General features: G+C 40.8%; 1 protein-coding gene across 5 annotated transcripts in view; it reads right to left on the reverse strand.

Moving 5' to 3' along the window:
- LOC309689485 (filamin-A-interacting protein 1-like) overlaps positions 1-23,572 on the reverse strand; it is a 54,392-nt gene that overhangs the window by 14,003 nt on the left and 16,817 nt on the right. For 4 of the 5 annotated variants that reach the window (XM_082505946.1, XM_082505944.1, XM_082505943.1 and 1 more), the window contains exons 2-4: positions 9,976-10,250; positions 5,166-5,339; positions 4,317-4,495 (exon numbers count right to left, since the gene is read on the reverse strand). In XM_082505946.1, the coding sequence (XP_082362072.1) occupies positions 4,317-4,495; positions 5,166-5,339; positions 9,976-10,250 (628 nt within the window). Of the gene's footprint in view, positions 1-2,325; positions 2,423-4,316; positions 4,496-5,165; positions 5,340-9,975; positions 10,251-23,572 lie in introns of those variants that run through there. The other variant, XM_082505947.1, reaches the window with a different exon arrangement.

Genomic DNA, 23,572 nt, shown 5'->3' on the forward strand with positions numbered 1-23,572 from the left:
TGTTTTGATGTTGGGTAATGGAGGTCAGTCACTGGAGCCATCAGCACGCCTCAAACAAAGACCTTATCAGATCACTGCACACGTTTTCTGATGCTCAGTTTGGGAGGCCAGAGTTAAACTTTCCAAACCAAACAAGCTCACGAGTGACAACCATTTTCCACCATGTATAAAACCTACTGTATCATCATAAATTCTGCTTTTATTTGGAGCATTCATAACCATAAGCAGCCCAGACGTGAATTACAATGTGCAAAATGTCATAAAGTCAGAATTTGAACCTTTTCAGTCATCATTTCCTTGTTTTTTTAAATAGTCTTACACAAGCTATTTAGTTGGATTTAGTGATTGTTGCAAACTGAAATAAAAAAAAATTCCATTATGTAAAAGAAAAAAAAAAGAAAGAAAAAAATGTTCTTATTGTACAGATAAGGCCTCCAATCAGACTATAAGGATGGATGGAAAGACACCACAGTGCCACCCATTGCTTGATTTTATAACCAAAAGAAAGCTGCCATCATAAAATGTGCAGGTACAAAAACAGTTATCTGCTAATTACTGCCAAGAAACAGACCAACAGTTATATAAAAGTTGAGTTTCACTCACTAAAAATGAAGCACAGAAATCCTGTTTGTTCTTTTAGTACAACCATTTATGTAAAAATTCATATTTTTACTGCCACGGGTGGCTACAGCCGCCCTGCTCGGCATCTGCTGCTTAATACGCCAATTCTTGATGATTTTTTTTTTTGTTTTATTTTGTTTTTTGTTTTTTTGTTTTTTAAAAAACTCATTTAACATAATTGTTATGAAGGAGGAAATCATTTATGGAGATCAAACAGTTGGAACCACTTTGTGAAGAGGCTTTTTTGAGCCACATTAAGTGTACTGACATTTTCATTTGGAGTAATATTCAATCTCTTTTAGCTCCAGTTTTGGTCTCCTCCGCCTCCCACACCATTTTCCAAGAAAAAAAAAAAAAGAAAAAAAAAACAAAACAGCAAATGTTGTTTATCAGCTACACTGACTTTTTCCTCTTACCTGCTGCATCTAAAAGCAAAGCTAATGAGAACCAAGCGAATGAGGAAGACATTAATTTGGACATTTTAAAAACTGGGAGATTATGGGGATTAACTCACTTTTGCAGTTTTATGTCAGAAGCAAAGTTGCTGCTTTAACAGTATTTAAAGCAATGCAGCACATCAGTTCACATCAGTCGCTGCTGCGTGTTCTGTTTTTGCGATGACTCTGTAAGGCATGTTTCACCACCTTGCCTATCAGACAGCATCTAAAACCCCGCTCTAGGTTTTATCTAACCTGGCCAAATAAACATGCATCTGCAGAACACACGTTCTTTCAAGAACAACTCATCTCTCATCATCTTTTAAGAAACGTATCCCTAGAGTCTGCAAATCTTTCTAATCCCATGGAGTGAAAGATCACAGCTTGGTGGACTTCTAAAAATACAAACATTACACATAACATCAAATGATTTCAGCATCCGGCAGTGTTTGGTGTAATCGCATTACTTTTGTCATGATAGCTTGATTTCAAAATGTTTTAAAAATCCATGTGGGAGATGGAACAAAAAGGGGTGATGAGCACTTCTAGTTTGAAGAGTGTGGCTAGAAGCTGAAGCTGTTCAGCACAGCAAACTGAGCACAGGATTGAAATTTAAGTTTTTCTATTAAAAAGTTTGGGGTTTTCTTTAGCAGAGCTGAGCAGCTTCAGCTCATGATCCTTCCATTTGCTCTTTATTTTTTTTGCAGAATACTTTGTGTGTGTGTGTCCATATGCACTTGCATCACTAACTTCAGGGTGAACTTCAACTGAACTTCAGGGCTTTTTCTGTAAGCCACATGACATCAAAGCTCAATAGAAAGCAACGCTGACCCTCTCTTAGCAATTTAGCTTTCATTTTCAGCAGGTAACCAAGGCAGATATGGACAGGCTTGTAAGCGTGATGATGCAGTCCCAGCTTTACTGCTTTCTACAGTAGAATCTCACCATTTTTCTGCTCCGTGGCCTCGTTTTCACCCACTTTACTATCAGCTTTGTCCCAATACTAAAAACTACTGAAAGAAAATTTGTGCAGATTCAGCTAGCTAATAAAAGCAGAAAAGCTTAATTTAAAAATCAACAAAGATCCAAACACCACACTGGGGACAAAGTTAACAGGAACACAGTTGATCAAACAAAGACAGAGAGGACGAGAGCAGCTAGGAAACAAGACACAGGTGGAAACAGTTAAGGTGGAGCAAACAATCAGAAACACAGGGTGAAAAACCAACAGAAACTGAATGTATATGAAAAAAATATTCATAGTCACCCCTTAATTCAGGTCATGAAGTCTTGAGCTGACCGTTTTCCCCACCACCATCTAGGTGTTTTGAAACAGGATTTGACATGCAGAGAGGCGGATCTGACTAGAAACTGAGGTGACTGCGTGCTCATTGGATAAGAGCTTGTGATTTTCAAGTCATTAGCCAATGAGCATAACCCTCTGTCACTCTAAGGTAAAATTTATGTTGTATTTAAATCACACAGGCCTAGAGATTGGTTTGCGACCACCTGGCAACCCACTGGTTGCTAGGGGAAAAGCGAGTAATCAAGTGGTGGCCAGGGAGATTGCAGAGTGGTTTGTAGGCCTGTGTAACCAAAGCCATTAACTCATCACAATCGCTGGCCGTTGTGTTCCCATGAATAACTGGAGTTCCGATGAGCTGCCCCCTGCTGGTCATTTGATAGAATGCAGCAGCGCCTGAGAACAGATGGCCTGGATCAACTTTAACAGCGGGGTGTTTATTTTTTAAAAGAAAAGGGAGAGATTAATGCGCCACCTTCACAATACACAGCAAATTCAGGCATAAACAACTCATCTGAAACCACACCATGAACGCTTACAGCGAGTTTGCAGGTTTTAATTGAGCTGAATCCAGAACTGAAGTCAGAATCCTGCTCCTCACATACACGGTCTTAAATAATCAGGCAACATCTTATCTTAATGACCTTGTAGTACCATATCACCCCATTAGAGCACTTCACTTTCACACTGCAGGCTTACTTGTTGTTCCTAGAGCATTTAAAAGTAGAATGGGAGGCAGAGCCTTAAGTTTTCCGGCCCCTCTTCTGTGGAACCAGCTTCCAGTTTGGATTCAGGAGACAGACACTATCTCTACTTTTAAAATTAGTCTTAAAACTTTAAAACCTTTCTTTTTGCTAAAGCATGTAGTTAGGGCTGGATCAGGTGACCCCGAATCCTCCCTTAGTTATGCTGCAATAAGTGTAGGCTGCTGGGGGATTCCCATGATGCATTGAGTGTTTCTTCTTCACTAACTATGTGTTAATAGACCTCTTTGCAGTGAATCATACTTGTTATTAATCTCTGGCTCTCTTCCACAGCATGCCTTCTATCCTGTCTTCCTACTCTCTGCCCCAACCGGTCGCAGCAGATGGCCGCCCCACCCTGAGCCTGGTTCTGGCGGAGGTTTCTTCCTGTTAAAGAGAAGTTTTTCCTTCCCACTGTCGCCAAAGTGCATGTTCATAGGGGGTCATATGATTGTTGGGTTTTCACATATTCTATTATTGTAGGGTCTACCTTGGAATATAAAGCATCTTGAGGCGACTTTTGTTGTGATTTGGCACTGTATAAATAAAATTCAATTGAAAATTGAATTGGTTCGTGCGCTCTTGGCATCTTGGTACAGATGTTCCAAGCTGTTATAACTAACAAGGGCTTAGTTGTTAGTCCAATAATTTACAATAATCAGCAATGTGGGCATTTTATTAGCATTTTCATTATCAGCTGACGAGGCACAAAAGCTAACCTTCAAAATAAAACAGGAACTAACCTGAAGAAGGATCACAAAGGCAGAAGGGGACGCAAAGAGGCACAAAAGTTACAACGGGGCCGTGGAATAATGCAAAACTAATAAAAGCAGAGAAATATGAGTAGGCAGAGTAATGCATTACTTTAAAAAGCAATAAAGATTCAGTTGTTATAGATTATGTTTTTGGCTCACAAGACCACAAAATGTTGATTAAACCGCTGCTAAAAATAGTTCACAGCAGCTTATAAAAGGTGCAGTAATCCACCTCCAGCTTCATTTTAAACATCATAGTTTGAGCTGATTTTAAACGTTTTCTTTTATCTTCTTCAGGGACCACATGGCTTTGAGTTTTAGAGATGGACTCATTTTGTTGGTTTTGGCAGACTAACTAACTTTTTTCTTCAATATTTGAGACTGTTGAGCTCTTTTCATGCCAAAGTAAGCAATCTAAAAGAAAACAGGTACTTTTGTCCAGCCAGCCTGAACTCACCTCTCTCTCTCCTGCTCCAGCAGGTTGGTGAAGTCGTCACTCTTGTTGATGAAGTCGGTGTGCTTTTGCTTCTCGTTGTCCAGCTCCATGACGGTGCGGCGGTGGCATTTCTCAGCCAGCAGCAGCTGCTCCAGCATCCGTCTGTACGTATCCTTCTGTTTGTCCTCCAGACGGTCCAACTAAGGGCAAAACGCGTCAACACTCATTATGGACAACAACCCGCTCTCTAACATCGCATCTGCCAGCACAATATCACAAACCATTAGCCATGGTTATGGTGAGATTGTACTTGTGGGAGAGACTCTCTGCACACAATTCAAAACTTGTCACGCTTACTGCACATTTGTTCAGCCTTTCTTCCTCCACTGCACCCGCAGATTTCACCGAGCATGGAAAATCAGGTTTTGCTGCCATTCTGCTCACCAGAGAATCACTTTAGGATCTAATTTCAATATTTCTTTTTTTTCAAGAACTCCAAACCAAAGTTTTACAATAACTGTTTTATAGCTGGATATAAGTTTAATTTACTCTGTGTGTGTCTGACTGAGCACAGTGAGGACATTATTTCAAGCTGTGGTTACTCCACCTTCCTCTATAAATCATGTGTTGTCTCTGTATTCAACAGTCAAAGCTTCGACGTTTCCTTTTTAGTTTAGGTTCAGTTCACAGTCTCATTTACAACAGTGTATCATCAAATAATTGTTTTTATTATTATTATTTATTCCTAAAATAGCTCGGTACCTTTGAGATTAATGCACTTTTTTTGCCACTGTGTGCTCTAATCCAGTGTAAAAAACTTGTAATTTCCTTTTAAATGATGAAATGAAAGTTATCAGTGTGCTCACTGACCTCAGCCATGGGCTTCTCGTACACATCATCTGTGCTGCTGCCACTGTGGGTGAGCAGGGCGTCTCTCTGCAGGGCCTGCAGGGGTTTGGTGGGCACAGCCGAGCCATAGTGGGCCTCCAGAGTCTCAGGACGGGTTCTCTCGGACTTCAGCAGCCCGATGATGTCCTCTCTGGCCTGAGGAGACACAACAACGAAGGCGTATTGCATACATCCACCTCATTCATATATTATACTGTGAATATTTCTTTTCAGAGGTTTGGTCAGCACTTCCTGACAGAGAGAGAGAGCTGAGACACTCAAATGAGACAAAGCTGACTCCAAATAAAACAGCATGCAAAAAGCTTTGCGTCAAAAAAAGCTTTGCGTCAAAAAAGCTGGAATGATGCAATAAAAATACAGATTATAAAACATATCACATGATTTGATCATTTTAATCTAAAATAAGCTCTCCAATAAAATAATAATGGATTGCATTTATATAGCGCTTTACAATTCCACTATTCATTCACTCTCACACACTGGTGTGAGTAGTCTGTCATTCTACCCACAGTTGCCCTGGGGTAGACTGACAGAAGCGAGGCTGCCATATTGTGCCATCGGCCGCTCTGGCCAACACCAGTAGGGTAAAGTGTCTTGCCCAAGGACACAACGACCACAACAGAGAGAGCTGGGGGATTGAACCAGCAACCTTCCAGTAACAGATGAGCTTCCCAACCCCCTGAATCACGGTCGCCCCAAATGCTAATGCAAAAAACAAAACATCATCAACTGCCATCAGCTTCAGTAACACACATTAGCACACAGCTTTGCATGATGCACAGTTCAAAATAATCGTTCTTTATTTTATACCAAGCCTTGGTGCAGCTTCTCTAGTCATCATTTGTTTAAAATAAAATAACTCCTCCCCTTTTAAGCTAACGTTTCTCTGATAGGCTGACCTTGTAAACAGAAGGTTTAAACAGCAAATGGGAGGGGCTTCTGTCAGTAGAAGGCAAAACTGGTCTCCATGACATGTATAAATAGAAAAACCCTGCAGGAATTATTTGCACATAGACTGACATCATTATTTGAAACTTTGGGCATGTTTAATACGAGCAGCCACTGTTTGAACAGCATCTGTTTGACAGGAACTAAGAGGCAGAGCAGATGCCCTTCTAGTTTTATGTGCAGTCTCATCCCTGACCTTCCAGGTTTGTGCCAGCAGAGAGCGCTGTTTCCTTCATACAGCATTTCATTTCACAGATCTACAGCTATGAAGCCTGCTTGGTTTATTAAAAGCATCACAATCACCTCTATTTTCACAGCACTGGAAATATACATTGATTTAAAAAGCTGTTTTTACGTTACAGCCATTTAAAACATCCGCACACCTTCACCAAAGAGGGCTCTGTAGTCTGCTGCTCCACCGTCTCAGTGTGTGCTGTGACATCTAATTCAGAGCCTGTGTTCTTACTTTGTATATCTCATACAGCTGTTATCGCAGCCAGCCGTGGATCCTGAAGATTATAGTTGTGATCTCATAGAAAGCATCAAATCTCTGTCCTGTTATTTTCTGTCTTTACCCTACATGTCACTAGTGAGCTATTTAGACCAACACATGGTGGTGCTGAGATGAGCAGGATAAATGCGCATAATAGAAGTCCAGAAAGTAAGCAAGAGAGGAACTAAATTAAAGGAGAAAGCAACAAGATCAAAAAGACAAGGAATGGCTGAAAAAATGCAGATAGGTTCACAAACTGACAAACAGTGAGGAAAAGCACAAAAGCACAGCAGAAGGACAGAAAGTCAAACTGCAGCGTGTGCACCTGAAAACAACCCGCCAAAAACTGCATTTCCCCACATGTCCACTCAAGACTGACGCTAAAAGTGAGTTACAGCTTTTGGGGCTGCAGATGTCTGGAGGAGCGTCCTCCTGTCAATCAAAGTAGCTACGCCCTGAACTTTAAGTAATGACAAAAACCAGGTGGATAAGTTTAAAAAAAATTGACCTCCAGAAAAATTAACTTTTGATAGAGACCACATGCAGCAGTCTTATTCATGTAAATATGTTAAAGTTAAACATCCCAACATGGAAGTCTATGGGGACTGCCACACAGTTGAAGCCGACCTCTACTGACCATTGGAGGAACTGCACTTTAACATCGGCTCGGTTTTTCAGCTCCCGGAGTTGCTGCTCAGTTAAAAATCGATATAACTCGGGATTCTGTTGCGGCTTGAAAGTTGACATTTGGCCACTCGATTGGTGTCCTAGCTGTAGCTGCTAGCTGTCTGCTGGGCTTCACCTCAGCTAAACTGGACCTCTGGGCTGTGTTTGTTCTGTCAGTGACTTTAAGAGCATTTTTAATTTCAGTCTTAATTTCTCAGAGATTAGAAATCAGTGGATGACATCATAGTGGCTACACCCATCTTTTATTTACAGTCTATGGTTGAAATGCATAAATGAGACTTTATTTAAAAGGATGCTCTTGTCATGGTTAAAAATGTGCTTATTTAGCTTGAATCTAAAGCAAAGCCTGACCCTAAATAGGTCACCAGTAACCTGGCAACGTTCCTTTCTCAAACAGGAAGAAAAGGAGTGTGTATGATGGGGAGTATTTTCAGCAGCGGTTAATCCACATTTGATACTCATGTGAGGTTGTATGTGGGTCTGGTTTAAATAAACTGCAGTGTGTGTTCATAGTGATGAAGTATTATATCACCCGAGGGAAGAGTGCGGCTCACTGATGCGTTTTTAATAGTTCTTGGACGATAACGGAGCTCAGAGGAATAAGATATATAAAGGTTTAATCCACAGTAGTGGCATGTGATCAGCGTTAGTTTAGGTATATTTATGAGATTTGTCGACTTGGAGAAAACACATGATGATGTTTGTTGTATTTCTGGCTCTGTCATGCTGCAGCAAACTCTCCTTTTGTGTCTAAAATCTTGATCCGTTTTCTATTCCTGAGCACCTGACACGTGAAACAAAGCAGAAGAAACGCAGCTCTTCCTGTGCGAGACGTTGCTCTGTGCTGATTATTTCTCTGCCTGATGGAAAATATTCAACACGCCCAAACAGATGAGCAGGATGGAAACAGAGGGCGAGGCAGCAGCATCCTGCCTCTCCGGAGAGAGCTTTATAAATGTGCCTCCATTAGAAAATCATTATCAGAGTGGAACCCAGAAGCAGCTGGTGGGCTGTTTCCACAAAAATCTCACCCATCACATGCTGTGAAACATCAATATGTCTCAGCGATGATGAAAAACTCCACTGCATTTATGGCTTTCACATCCCCAAACAGCTTCAGGCAAAGAAAAAGAAAGGAAATAATCAACACTTCAGCTTAAACGACTGAGCTGTCAAATAAACACTACTGCACCATCTCAACCAATACAATTAATTATTAAGACAACTGATCCTACTGTAATCAAACTCAGCTGATTCAGTCAGGTGTCCAGCATGTTCTCAGAGGTGCTGCAGGTATAACGCCACAGCCATGGCAGACATTATTACTGTCTGATGGTATGATGGCTAAACCCGTACATGAAAAGATGTTGACACTGTTTCCATGCACGATTTAAGTTCAGTCAGACACAGACACACTAGGATTACCAGAGCATGTGCTTTTAAATATAATGAACACTTTTCAAGCTATGTGCATATTTACATTACATTACAGATAAGAGGAAAACAGCTGTCCAATGGCTAAAAGAAGCAGCAGAAAGAGTCTCCAGCTGGTTGTGGTATAAGCAATAAAAAAGCCCGGAGGAGATGGGCAGTAACCACTCTGGGAAGGCTTCACCTGGTGACCTCTCCTCCACCTCAGGGCTGGATCCATTAAAACCAAATGGAGTAATTAGGCGTCTTTGATGTAATGAAGCCCCACCGTTAACAGAATGCTTTTCTAACCAATCAGACAACTCAAAGAGCTTTAGACTATGAGCCACATTTAACTATACATTCATGCAACGCTGCACTCTTTAAGCACTTGATCTACTTCACATCCACAACCAATAAAGAATCATCACTTAACCTGGCATGCATGTCTTTGGACCTGTAAACAAGATTAAATAAATAAATGTGTACTTTATTGATCCTCGTGGGGAAATTCCTCTCTGCATTTAACCCATTCACCCTGTGAAGCAGTGGGCAGCCATTGGGCGCCCGGGGAGCAGTGTGTAGGGATGGTACCTTGCTCAGGGGTACCTCAGGGTAGCCGTTCAGTGGAACCCCCAACCTTCCGATCATGGGGCCACCACTCTACCTACTGAGCTATCCCTGCTCAAAGCAGGTTCAAAGTGACCACTCAGTCTTCGCTGTCTGTATTAATGAGCCACACCAGCGGCTTTGACAAACTACTTTTTGCCCCGTGAATGAGAACGAGTCAAAGGTTTGGTTGAAAATACACTTTCTTTTAGGGAACATGGTTAAATATGAATAACCAAATCGAGTTACTGAGCTTTCTCATTAAATAAGGACATTTCTTTGAACTTTAACCAGCCACCATTTGAATGCACGTATTCCCTCTCAGATGTAGTTGGCAGCGCTCAAGCCATCAGTTCATTAGAGATTTGCATGAAGTTGGTTGCCAGACACATAAATGTGTACAGATGGTGTGCAATAATATGCATGTGAACATACGTATGAACATGTGATCACTGTACAGTATGGAAATGTTCATGACCATAATCACAAATGTGCAGTTAAATTAAATCAAATCAAACTGGAAAAAATGGGAAAGGGTGATTTTTCAATGCAACTGCTGCAAGGGGCAAACAAAAAGGGACAAATTTACAAAAATATGTCACATGACCTTGATGTCATTCATACCTGAACTTCTCCCTCCATGACTCCTAGCAGGTGAAGCAGGTCCTTCTTGGACAGATCTGGTGTTGCTGGCTTCTGGCTCTCTGCAGCTTTCTGAGGTTTCTTCACTGAGCCCGACATCCCCGTCCTCCCATCCTTCTCCTCTCGGTGAACTTTCATCTTCCTCTTCGTCAGCTCCGACATGTTTTCATCTTCCTGCTTGATGAAACCTTTACTGGGCTGGATGTGTCCATCATCTGGACCTTCCATGGTGCAGGTCCTGGATCGCATGTTTTTACCTGTGGGAAAGGGGAAAAAAATGGAGACCATTAAGTTTAAAAAAAAGACCCAAGGAAGCCAGATGTTTGTCTTTTTATATCAGTGTTGGGTTTCAGCTTGTAAAGATTTAAAAATGGTAAAAATGGCCTGCATTTGTATAGCGCTTTTCTAGTCCATAGGACCCCAAAGCGCTTTACACTACATTCAGTCATTCACCCATTCACACACACTTTCACACACTGGCGGTAGCAAGCTACATTGTAGCCACAGCCACCCTGGGGCGCACTGACAGAGGCGAGGCTGCCGGACACTGGCGCCACCGGGCCCTCTGACCACCACCAGTAGGCAAACACGGGGTTAGTATCTTGCCTAAGGATATTTGGCATGCAGCCAGGATGCAGCCTGGGATTGATTAGTGGCTGACCTGCTCTGCCACCTGAGCTACAGCCACCCCATTTACTTGGCTTGAAGGTTTGCTTTGGACACCTACGACATTAACAGGATCATTGTATTTGCAGCTCAGCCTCAAATTCCAGCTGTATGCACAACAAAGACATTAGCAAGTGATGAAAGCATGACAACAAAATAAAGGCAGTGAAATATTAACCATGATGGATTACCCAGCTCACCTTTCAGAATTTCAACCACTGCAAAGATGATTTTCATAGTATTCAAACTAACTGGCAGCGATGCAGCAGCTGCCTGGAAAGTCCAAACCACTAACTGTATATAAAAGATGATCATGGCCACCAGACTACAGATCACCCAGTGGCTTGTCGAACGACATTTGGATGGCTTCTCAAGTTTGACGTTTTGGCCGTCATATAGCGGACGCCTTCAGTGATGCACAGCATTGGTGATACAATAACAACAGGTGACTCATATAAATATTTACTCATCATCTAAGCTTTAGACGTCCAAATGTTTCTGCAGCAGGCTGTAAAAATGTTCATTTCTGCTGAAAGTTGAACATTTTAACATGAGAGTCTATGGGAATTGGCTTTGGGAGCCAACCTCTAGTGGCCATTATAGGAACTGCAGCTGAGTTGAGTTGGTGAGAACTAAGGTTCATATCTTCATCATATTGGTTTCATATTGCAATCATGCAAACATCCCAAAGAGCATCATGTCACATTCTCACATATGCGGCTTGCATTACCCTGTATTTGACAATGATTGGTTTGTAGGTGGAACTGTGCAAATGATGTTGCTCAGTCATCGATTAGACAATCACCAATTGAATGAACCAAGAAAAACGATTCACATTCCTCTCAGGACTTTTTACATGACTCATGAGAAAAAGAAAAACAAGATATAATACAATGAATTAACAATTTAGAAAGGTTTAAACACTTTTTCAAACAGTTTGTTTTTTGTGACCCTCGTAGACAATGAGGACATTTAAGTATCCTTAGTAGGAGGAAGAAGTCACATTCATGCCTCAATTTATGAAACTGCATCCTGTAACGAGGTTTCTTAAACCCATTAATGGAAAGATCTTGGAGAAGCTTGCGGCTCTTCAACGGTAAATCGATACACCTGATGACCAGTGATGGTCCATCCATATTAAGTGACCATATTAAGTTAACTTTAAAAAACAGTTTAAAAAAATATTCCCATTCCAAAATGTTATGGGACAATCTCATTGGCTTACAGAGTGATGATGTCACAAGGACAAAAGGGGAGTGAGACGCAGCATTTTTAGTTGATTTGTTCACAGCAGTTGTGTTCGCAGCCTTCAAACGTTTGACCAAAGATACATTTGGAAACCTTCTCAGAGTCGCTGTGTACAGACTATGTATCCACAAAAACGCCAACTAAGCAAAAAAGATTACGCTGCCTGAGGTGATACATTTCTCCAAGAGAAGAAGCAAAGCTTGATGAAGCGCTGGGAAAAAAATAAAGAAATCCTCCAACAGAAGGAAGAACAGGACAAAAAGCAGAGAGAAATGGAGCGCAAATTCAAAGGCGTGGAGGGAGAAAACAAAGTGCTGAAAGTCAGGCTTGATCAAACACTGTGAAACAATGAAGAGCTTCTTCAAGAAAAAGAGCAACAGAAGAAAAGACAGGAAGAAGAAGAATTTATTCTCCAGGACTTTGAGAGGAAAAACCTACAACTGCAACAATTCTGTGATGAAATGAAGGACAAAACAACTGAACTGAAAGGAGAAAAGGAGAAAAGGAAAAACTGGAAAAACGATGTTCAGAGATGCAGCGTAGGATCAACGGAATAGCGAGAAACAACTCAGAGCTCATTAAGGGGATGTTGTTGAACTTCAGTGACTTCAAGAGTGAAAACACAGAAATGCAGGCACAAAAGCAACAACAAGAGAAAGTAAATGAAGACCTGCAGCGTACGCTTCAAGAAATCCAAAGAAGAAATGAGCAGTTAGAAGACATGCACAACAAAGCACAAGAGAGAAGTACAGACATGCACAAGATGACTCTAATGCACGAGGCAACATCCAAAGAACTGAGATAAAAGCTTGAAGACACACAAGCAACATTAGAAGATGTGCAGCAAATATACCAGAAACCCGAGAAGCAAAATGCTGAAACAACTGATGAGTTGAAAATCCTCATCCTGGAGAAAAAAGTGCTTGTGGAAAAGTGCCTGAAAAAAAGCTTCCACTTGTTCCAGAGGAGGGACATCCCCCCCCAGCCTGGTTCTGCCAGATGTTTCCGCCCGTTAAAAGGCAGTTTTTCCTCCCCACTGTCGCCCAGTGCTTGCTCAGAGGGGATTGTTGGGGTTTTCTCTCCTTTACCCTGTTTTTTTATTTACTTGTTTCTTTAACTTTTGGTTCTTACTTTGTTTTACCTTGTTTCTTTATTTACTTGTTTGTTGAACTTTTTTTCAACTTACTTAACAAAATAATAAACCAATTGAATTGATCCTTTCAGTATTTTTCATCTTATCTTTATATAATTTTTCCAAAACAATTTCAAACAATCAGATCTGTCTTTTATTTTCTTGTTGAAACCTCATAAATGGTGAACTAGGTGAAAGCTTTTCTGCTCTTTGCAGTGAGACAACAGAAATGCAATGATGGCAGAAAAAAGTCACACTTTGATGAGCCACAATTTAAGCTTTACTGCTGCACTGAATACTGAGTTTCGTTCTTTGTGCATTTTCGATGGGGGAAAGCTTTGGAGAGCCGGACCTTCCCATGTCTGAGCAAATCTCCTCTACGACCAAAGCCAGGTTAAACTATTGTGCTCACTGTGAAAGTGAAAAGTAGCTTCGGCATCACATCACAGGAAGATAAATGCAGTCACCTGGCTGTGACTTCTACCTTCATTCATACGCATAATAAAAAAAAAAAAACAAGTTACAACCAATTGAATCTGAATGAGGCCAAAGTTCATGATGTCTGGATGAAAGCAGGTCGTGACTAAGCCAAAGAGAATCCTGGCAGGCCAGAAGTAGCAACCACGTTACCGATACCCGTTATTAATAGTTGTTTCAGGGTAGATGCCAAAATTTCCCATGTGTCAAAACCACAGAGCTGAAAAGAAAAGGCTCAACCAGGGGGTCAAAATCTAAAGCCAAGACAAGCTCATCTCAGTAGCTGGAGGTCCAGGTGTCAGATGGAGAACATTTCGACAAGTTCAGGGAAAGAATCTGATCTTAAATCCATTCAGATTATATCCGCTGCCCCAAATCTGGATTTAATCAACATATCATGGATTCCAAACCACAAATATGGTGTCACTCCACATTAAAAAGTGTGCCTTGAATCCGGAGTCAGTCCGTATGATTTATTCTTCTTCTACCCTTCATCTGGAGTTAGTTTATATCATAAAATTAAATACTGAATTTGGATTAAAAATGAAGAGTTCAACACTCAGAATGTGCAGTCAATCCATATGATGAATTCTGATGTGATTCTGGAGTCAGTTCATAGGATGAATTCTCTATCGTCAATCTGGAGTTAATCTATATCACAAGTTCTTTAATCTGAATCTAAAGCTGGTTCATTTACACGTGACTGAAGCATGTAGCTCATGTTTAAGAAAGCAAACAGCAGTTCACAGTTTTAACAGTTACTCTTATGTCTGTCGTTGAGAGTAAAACAACTATTGCACCACAAGACCATAAAAACAAGCTAAATTCTAGTTATGCTAGTAAGAAGTTGAGATAATAAAATTCAAATTCGAAGGATATATTCTTTTAACCTGTAGAGTTTTATTTTGTTAAATGCTTATTCTGCCAGTCTGCATTGAAAAACTGTCCCAGGAGGAACTGCTTGAGCAGCGTTGATGGTACTGTACATAGACACAACATTAAAACACCAACACAATCTCTCCCACTTTTTCCTATTTTAGTTCAGATATGACACTAAATGCCCAATACAAGTGTGTCCTGACTCACAAAGGATCCACAGGCAGATCACCACCAAGAAAAACACATTATTTCTAATTTTTGTGTACTCTTGGCAACAAACAGACCAAAATTTAACCAATAGCATAAAATCGTTGGAAGTCAGAAAGTTTTTGTCCACAAGGTTTAATTTCAATCCTAACTCTGAAACCTGCACTGATATCAAGCTCACAGGACAATGAAGCTCCTGGGACATGTTGCTGACGTTCAGCAGGCCTTTCACTGGAAGCGGCGCGTACGGCGTCTGTAAGCAGAGATGCTCTGTTTACAGGTCATGTTGTTTTCATTTCTGTTGCTACATGTCACATCAAAGACTTTTGCAGGCTTCTGATGGACTCTCACTCGTCAGATACCGACACACTGTTGCACCGAGTCCCAGATAAGTAAAGCCATCCCTATAAACAGTTTACCTCCCCAGAAGGAGCTCTGAGTCATGATTTCACTGTGACCTTATCAGCATCACATCCTGATGAAGCACCGATGAAAAGTCTACTCAAAGAGTTTTCCATCACTGAACGTCTTCAGCACAGAAAAACAGATTTATTTCTCGAGTATTATTAGAAACCTCTTCCTCTTTAATGTCGCCTGCAGTGTGTCGTCCACCATCTGTAACTTTCCAGAACTGGTGATCTCACTTCCACATACAGGGAGTGCAGAATTATTAGGCAAGTTGTATTTTTGAGGAATAATTTTATTATTGAACAACAACCATGTTTTCAATGAACCCAAAAAACTCATTAATATCAAAGCTGAATGTTTTTGGAAGTAGTTTTTAGTTTTAGCTATTTTAGGGGGATATCTGTGTGTGCAGGTGACTATTACTGTGCATAATTATTAGGCAACTTAACAAAAAACAAATATATACCCATTTCAATTATTTATTTTTACCAGTGAAACCAATATAACATCTGCACATTCACAAATATACATTTCTGACATTCAAAAACACAACAAAAACAAATCAGCGACCAATATAGCCACCTTTCTTTGCTAGGACACTCAAAAGCCTGCCATCCATGGATTCTGTCAGTGTTTTGATCTGTTCACCATCAACATTGCGTGCAGCAGCAACCACAGCCTCCCAGACACTGTTCAGAGAGGTGTACTGTTTTCCCTCCTTGTAAATCTCACATTTGATGATGGACCACAGGTTCTCAATGGGGTTCAGATCAGATGAACAAGGAGGCCATGTCATTAGTTTTTCTTCTTTTATACCCTTTCTTGCCAGCCACGCTGTGGAGTACTTGGACGCGTGTGATGGAGCATTGTCCTGCATGAAAATCATGTTTTTCTTGAAGGATGCAGACTTCTTCCTGTACCACTGCTTGAAGAAGGTGTCTTCCAGAAACTGGCAGTAGGACTGGGAGTTGAGCTTGACTCCATCCTCAACCCGAAAAGGCCCCACAAGCTCATCTTTGATGATACCAGCCCAAACCAGTACTCCACCTCCACCTTGCTGGCGTCTGAGTCGGACTGGAGCTCTCTGCCCTTTACCAATCCAGCCACGGGCCCATCCATCTGGCCCATCAAGACTCACTCTCATTTCATCAGTCCATAAAACCTTAGAAAAACCAGTCTTGAGATATTTCTTGGCCCAGTCTTGACGTTTCAGCTTGTGTGTCTTGTTCAGTGGTGGTCGTCTTTCAGCCTTTCTTACCTTGGCCATGTCTCTGAGTATTGCACACCTCGTGCTTTTGGGCACTCCAGTGATGTTGCAGCTCTGAAATATGGCCAAACTGGTGGCAAGTGGCATCTTGGCAGCTGCACGCTTGACTTTTCTCAGTTCATGGGCAGTTATTTTGCGCCTTGGTTTTTCCACACACTTCTTGCGACCCTGTTGACTATTTTGAATGAAACGCTTGATTGTTCGATGATCACGCTTCAGAAGCTTTGCAATTTTGAGACTGCTGCATCCCTCTGCAAGATATCTCACTATTTTTGACTTTTCTGAGTCTGTCAAGTCCTTCTTTTGACCCATTTTGCCAAAGGAAAGGACGTTGCCTAATAATTATGCACACCTGATATAGGGTGTTGATGTCATTAGACCACACCCCTTCTCATTACAGAGATGCACATCACCTAATATGCTTAATTGGTAGTAGGCTTTCGAGCCTATACAGCTTGGAGTAAGACAACATGCATGAAGAGGATGATGTGGACAAAATACTCATTTGCCTAATAATTCTGCACTCCCTGTACACTTCACAGAGCAGTCATTCAGAGAGGGGCGAGGCACGGTGCTTGATTAAAGCTCCTCATTTTCTTACGTTATCAGTGTCTCCCATTCCACCCTTTTTTCAACAGAATTATATTCTGGTTATAAAAACATTTCATTTCTTTCACATGTGGCCCTGCATGAAGTCATGAACGACTGCACAACACCTCTGACATGTAAGCAGACATGCATAAGTTTACTAGAGCTTTACTAAAGCATAGGGCCAAGGATGTACTCTAATGGAAGCAACCACTTCGATGAGAAAGTCCTCCACAATACACTACAAACGTAAATAAATCAGACAAAACTGGGTCCTGAATAAACAGTGTTTCCGATTTTCAGTCCTCTGTTGTGAGCCATATTTCTGGACACATGATGAGTCTAAGATGTTCTCTGATTTACAAGACGGTGTGGATAAAACCTCTGACAGCTGTGGACTGACACATGAGACTGTGTGGATGAGTGGAAGCACGGTGCTTAAGAAGATCGTCCAATAATGACAAGGTCACAGCATTGACCCTGTGATCGACAACTGTTTCCAAAGCATTCTAGGAGATAATCTTTAATGTGAGCACTTCTGTTGTGTTATTAAATAATAACCCTACATTTAATGTAAAAGTCCAGATTTAAAACCTTTTGTGTCACATAAGAACCCCAAACATGAAGTCAGGTAGGAGACACTCACTAATGTTGCCGACAGGGGTTAGCGTGGGATAGCTTGGAAAAAGGCACTAACTCGTGTGCATTGAAAAATTGAAGTTTTTAAGTCTGTTGATGCTGCACGAATGCAGCGCTCTCTGATCGGGGGCAGGTGTAACTTAATCTGAGGCCTGATATGTCACTCATGTGCTATGCAGCCCGCTAACAGTGTAAATACAGCTAATGGGCGTCCTTGCAGCAGTCTCAGCTGTTTGTTTGGTGAAACTTAAAGAGGTATTTTTAGGGTGTCCCCACTCATGTCCAGGGTCCAACAAGGGGAGACTCTGGGGCTATCACTTTATGAGCCATCAGCAATCTCAGAGATGCCTGAACCTCAACTTCGCTTCACAGCTGCAGCTCTCGCACACATCCACAACAGCATTTGTTGTAAACAAAGTGCCCGTTAATCGGGCGAGCTTGAAGCGCCTCCAAGTTAGCAGAGGTCACATTTGGATGAAAACACCAGAGCAGTTAGCAAACAGCCACCGGCTCGGGTTTCATATTGTAAAGATGTGTCCGGGAGTAAATATAGATCATACTGACAACTTCATGTGGTCTCTTGTTCATTAAATGGATTAGAAACAAACACCACAAGTGCTGTCATGCAAACACAAACCTGACAAAGTTGGGAGACTATGATTTACAAATGATTTGCAAATCTCAGAAACCAAAAAGACCATAGAAAACATATCAAATGTTTAAATGTACCATTTTGAAAAAAATTTTTAGAATTTAGAATTTTAAGGCAGCAACACATCTCAAAAAAGTTTCCAACTGTGCAGCATCCCGTCTTATTTTAACATTAGACTGTAAACCTCTGTGAGCTGAGGAGAGTAGCTGTGGACTTTAACAGAGGAACGTTGTCCTGTTCTGGTCTGAGGAGGATTCTAGCTGCTCAGCAGTCCTGTCTCTGCTTTGTCCTGTTGTGGGTTTCATGATGCTCCAGATGTTCTCAGCTGGTTGAAGGTCTGGACTACCTGCAGACCAACTCAGCACCCGGACTTTTCTCTTACAAAGCCGTGCCGCTGGAATAGATGCAGTCTGTGGTTTGGCATCATCCTGCTGTAATATGCAGGCCTCCCTAAAATCGCACATCATCTGGATAGGAGCATGTGTTGCTCTAAAACCAGTATATACCTCTCAGCATTGATCCACCCCCACCATAGCATCAGAGATGCAGGATTTTGAACTGCGCACTGATAACGAGGAGGATGATCCCTCTACTCTTTAGTTTGGAGGACCTGGTGTCTTTTTTGGGATCCTCTTGGGATCCTCTTTGCCTCAGTCCATTTTAACAAGCTTTGGTCCACAGGAACCGGCGCTGTTTCTCCATCACAGTCACAGTCAGTCTGGCTTCTTCACTGCATGATGGAGCTTTAACCTGCGTGTGTGTGAGCACCACACTGAGCAGTTCTCAGACGGTGATTCCTGAAGTGTTCCTGAGCCTGTGCGCTGATCTCCTTCCAGAGTCATGTTTTTAATGCAGCGCTGCCTGAGGACCAAAGATCATGAATATCTATTATTGATTCTCAGTCTTGTTCTTCATGCACAGAGCTTTAACCCGCCCTAACCCCCACCAACTGCAGTTTTCTTGGCTGATTCCGAAAACACTTTTTTTAGATTTTGAATTAGTTTATGGACAGTGCATCTGCATATATGTTGGTCATTAGGCAAATGTACTGAAACCTGCAGTCAGCTGAGACTGAAGAAGCCACTTGGATGGATGATGAAATGTTCCTCCCACTGAAAACGTGACATCCAGATGAACTGAATCAACTTTCTGGGATTTCCTCACCTGGATGATGGAGCATGCATCAAGACTCTACTGGACAGGAGTGAAGCTGTTTTTGTGTGAACACTGCGTAAAATGTTTATGTGTAATATTTAAGTTTCCTTCTTTTCCACTCTAGCTCTAATTTTGGTTTCTTTAGTTTTGTGTGTGTTGCAGGGTGGATTAAGAATATAACAGTAACGACAAGAACAAGTTTGTTTATGTGTGAAGCAGAGAGTATAATTTTTTCTTAGCTAAACTTCAAGGATAGATTAATAATTCCAAATGCTGATGAACCAGGAAGTCACATGAATCTTTTTGTGAAAAATTTGAATGCAGTCTTTCAAAGGCTGTTTGACCTGTTTGTGAAGCTCAGACTGCTGAACATAATATTTGAGTAGCTAATAATCACAGAGGTGACTGCTGATATTTCATCAGAAGCTAACTTTCTCGTCCACTGGCAGCAGTAGCCGTTGCCTCACAGATCTCTCACCACTTGCTCTGTTTTACGAGCTCAGCTGTGAAGAAATAATCCTGCGAAAAGTCCGTGGCTTCCTGCCAGCTGAGCTCACAAACCTCTGGATTCCCAATAAAACTCCATCCTTTACTATGTGGGATTCGGCTCATACTGAAGAGGCAAAGAAGTGTTTATTTGTGTAAGGCCTATCAATAATGCAAGGCCATTCACAGCACTTTATACAAGACATAAAAAGGATCACGGGGGTGTCATTAAAAGATGTATGGTTCTGGTCTCCTTTATAGAGAAAGATAAGTTATGATGAAATGAACACTGGAGCAGTATCATAAAAATCACTGAGGTGAGCTGCAGTTCCTCTGATGTCCACTAGAGGCTGGCCAGACAGGGAGTCGGTCTTCACAGACGATATGTTAAAATGTCCAACTATACAAATAAACACGTGAATGTGAATTATTGTGTGACTCATCCAGGGAAGGTTTTAAATTAGAGGTGTGTAATTTGAGAGACGATGTGACAACGATCCACACAGAGAGTTTTTCTGCAACACAGCGTTAACGTCACAGAAACCACGCAGACATTAAGTGTTTTACTAACATTACTAAAACAATATATCACACATGGGGTGATGTTATAGTATAACTTTGTATTACTTTTATTTGTTTTGTAATATTGTTATAATGGGGTCTTACCTGTTCATGTTAGTCTTACATGATCTGACATGTTTACTGAAAATTTCCTGAAAATTTTATTACTATTATTTTTGTTTTTGTTTTGACTCCCGCTGTTTTTATCCATTGGTTCATTTTACCCAGTGTGGTAAAGCCTTCGTTCTCTTGTATCTCTCTTGACCCCCTTTTCCATTAGTACCAACTTGGATCGACTCGCCATGTCAACAGCGTAATAAATGACTCGCCCTTTGTTACTTTGTCTGCGTGTGAGCCCTGGATTTGTTTCCTGTCCATCACACTTAATGACACAAAATTTGCTTGTAGGGTCTCAAAAATGATTGCAGTGTTGGTGGTGCATTAAAGGTAGTCATTAATATTTTAATGAAGTTCTTTGATTTCATTCTTCTCTTAGCATTGAAATGTTAACGACTGACGTCACAGTGGCTATGTCCACCTCTTATACACAGTCTGTGGTATGAACCCACTTTTCCCTGTGGGTAAAATTTCCTGCACTGCAGACTTGGCTCATGTTAGCCAGTCAAGTCGGGTGGGGTCACATGCACTCAAATGACCTCACAGTAACTCTGCTCCAATCAAAGTGCACTTTCTCTAATTTGCTGTCACGCATACAAAAATCCCCACATAAATTGACCGTGTAACACAAAAATCAAAGCACTAACTCAGCGTGTCATTCTCCGCTTCAGTCCATGGAAAATCACTGAGCAAGGCAGGCTGGGATAAAATGCTTGACTAATATCAGCCCATCAAGCTCTTGTGCTTATAATAGTGACACTTACAGTTGGTTTCAGCGCTGCTGCAGGCTCATATTACCTCCTTATTACCAGGCAGTCAAAGCCACATCAGAAATAGAACAATTATAAGCAGCACTCGACAGCCAGCACGTGCCCTTACAACCACATCCTTAATGCTGTTTCTATACCTTCCACATATCTGCTTAAATTAGCAACTTTCTTGCTTTGACCTTGTCCTGAAGTCACAGATATGACAAGCAAACGAGCAGCCAAGGTGAACTCATCTTAATGTTCATGGTTTTTGACACAGCCATTATTCAGCCTTAGTTCACTTTATTAATCAGCATCCATCATTTTAATCAGTGGGTGATTTTAAAAAATAATCTGTTGGACAAACTCTGATAAGGTTTTCTTGAGATGCCATATGGATGAATCTGATAGCATGAAGGGTCATTTTTTTACACTTAACACAGCAAATAAAAGACACAATAATCCAAACCTGCTCCAACATGGGAACAGCTATTCATGGATAACTTGGACTATGACAGAATACATGCACATCTGGGCAGTTCACTGAGGACACAGATGTTGCTGTTATGAAGGAACATTAATTCACTATGAATGCAAACTGTATCCTTACTTAATTTAAATTACAAGAATTTGTAGGTTTTTATAACGTTTTAAAGATTATTTTATTAACTGCTCACTGAGGAGTATAGCTTCATACACTTGTTTTATTTAATAATTTATACCTGGTTTTTCTAAGTTCAGACACGTTTGCATTTGCAAAGACAAAGACGCTTTGCAAATCTCAGCTTGCATAAAGTGAATCTTAAGTGTGTGGCTATACTGTCAAGTTCAGGTGACTGATCCTTCTTAAAACAGCACACTCAACCAGTGTGAGTAAAACTTATCTATATTTTTTCTTACGTAAGTATTTCAGTGTTTGAGTCGGTATAAAAAGAAAGATATTTGTTACCTGTTTTACTTGTTTTTATTGAAAGTATACTTATTTTCATACTTCAAGCCTGAAAAATTATTAACCAATGTTTCCTACACTTCTAAATTCCTACATAGACCCAGAGAATCCTACACAAATCTGCAGAAAAGGAGACACGTAAATTAACATATCTTCTTCTGCATCCTTTTCCTCTTATACATTTACTTTATGTAGTATTCATGTAGTATTTATGTAGTATATGTGATTTTACTGAATGTTGTGCTGCACACAGATGCATGTGTTCTTATTGTCTTGCCGTCTGTGAATTGTGGGACAAATAACATACAAACAGATGAGGGAAAAGTAATTTTGTCTAAAGTATGCACTGTAAATACTGAAAGGCTGACCTTTGGTTTCATCCCAGAATGACTAAATAGATTATGAAATAAGGTGTGTAAACAGACAGCTCAGCCCAAATACACTGAATATATTCACTGTTTTTGTGTGTTATTGAACAAAATATGGCCTTTTTAAATCACTAAATCTATCCTACCCTCATTTTTCCAGCTGAAAAATAAAGGAAATGTTCAGTTTTTACACCCAGCAGAACAGAGTAAAAGGTAATGTTTCTTAGATCGTCATGTTTTATCCATCCTCTCCATCGCTGCCTGCTGCCTTACATGGAGTCTTAAGGCCGCTCTGGTAAGTGAGCAGCAGAGCCACAAAGAAGCTGCTACAAAAATAGAAATCGTAAATGCAGCCCAGTTTAACCTGCTCGCTCCAGCCTGCTCACCCATCTAGGTGAGGCAGGAGCCACAGGCATCCTCTGCACACGCCTTCCTTTGGCTTTAGTAATTCATCCATTCATTTACAGCCGACAGCCCTCATCGGCAGTTCGGTTATCACAGAGCATCCATGACTTACTTTTATCTTTTATTCAGCATACTGTGTATTATGGAATATTATGAAAGAAAAGGAAGGATTTCACTAACATGTCTGCACAAGGTATATTCTACACCTGAAGACTGACTGTGGCTTAAATGTTTGTATCTGTAACTTTCACTGATGTAAACTCTACATGACGCAGACGTGTTCCTGAATCAAATCCAATATGTAAATTATTTTTTTCTATTTTCATTTTTTGTAAAAAGATCATGAAATGTTGTTTGCTCTCTGAGAAACAGAAACTCCAAACATGCGATTATCCTTGGGTTTTGAGCTTTGTTGAGTTTGTGGGTTTTGTAAATGTTTTTTTAATTTGTTTCTGGGTCCTTGGGTTTCTTTTCTTATTCATGACTGTGTCCTTTACATTGTTACGTTTGGTTTGCCTAGTTTACTCTTTCTGTCTCTCTGGTATTAGTTTGACATTGAAGTTGTCCGCATTTTCTCTCTGTTAAATTCTTGTTCCTGTTATGACATTATTAGTTTCCTGTTTGAC

This window comes from Aulonocara stuartgranti, assembly GCF_965226115.1.
Source record: "Aulonocara stuartgranti genome assembly, chromosome: 15".
In the NCBI taxonomy this organism is placed as follows: domain Eukaryota; kingdom Metazoa; phylum Chordata; class Actinopteri; order Cichliformes; family Cichlidae; genus Aulonocara; species Aulonocara stuartgranti.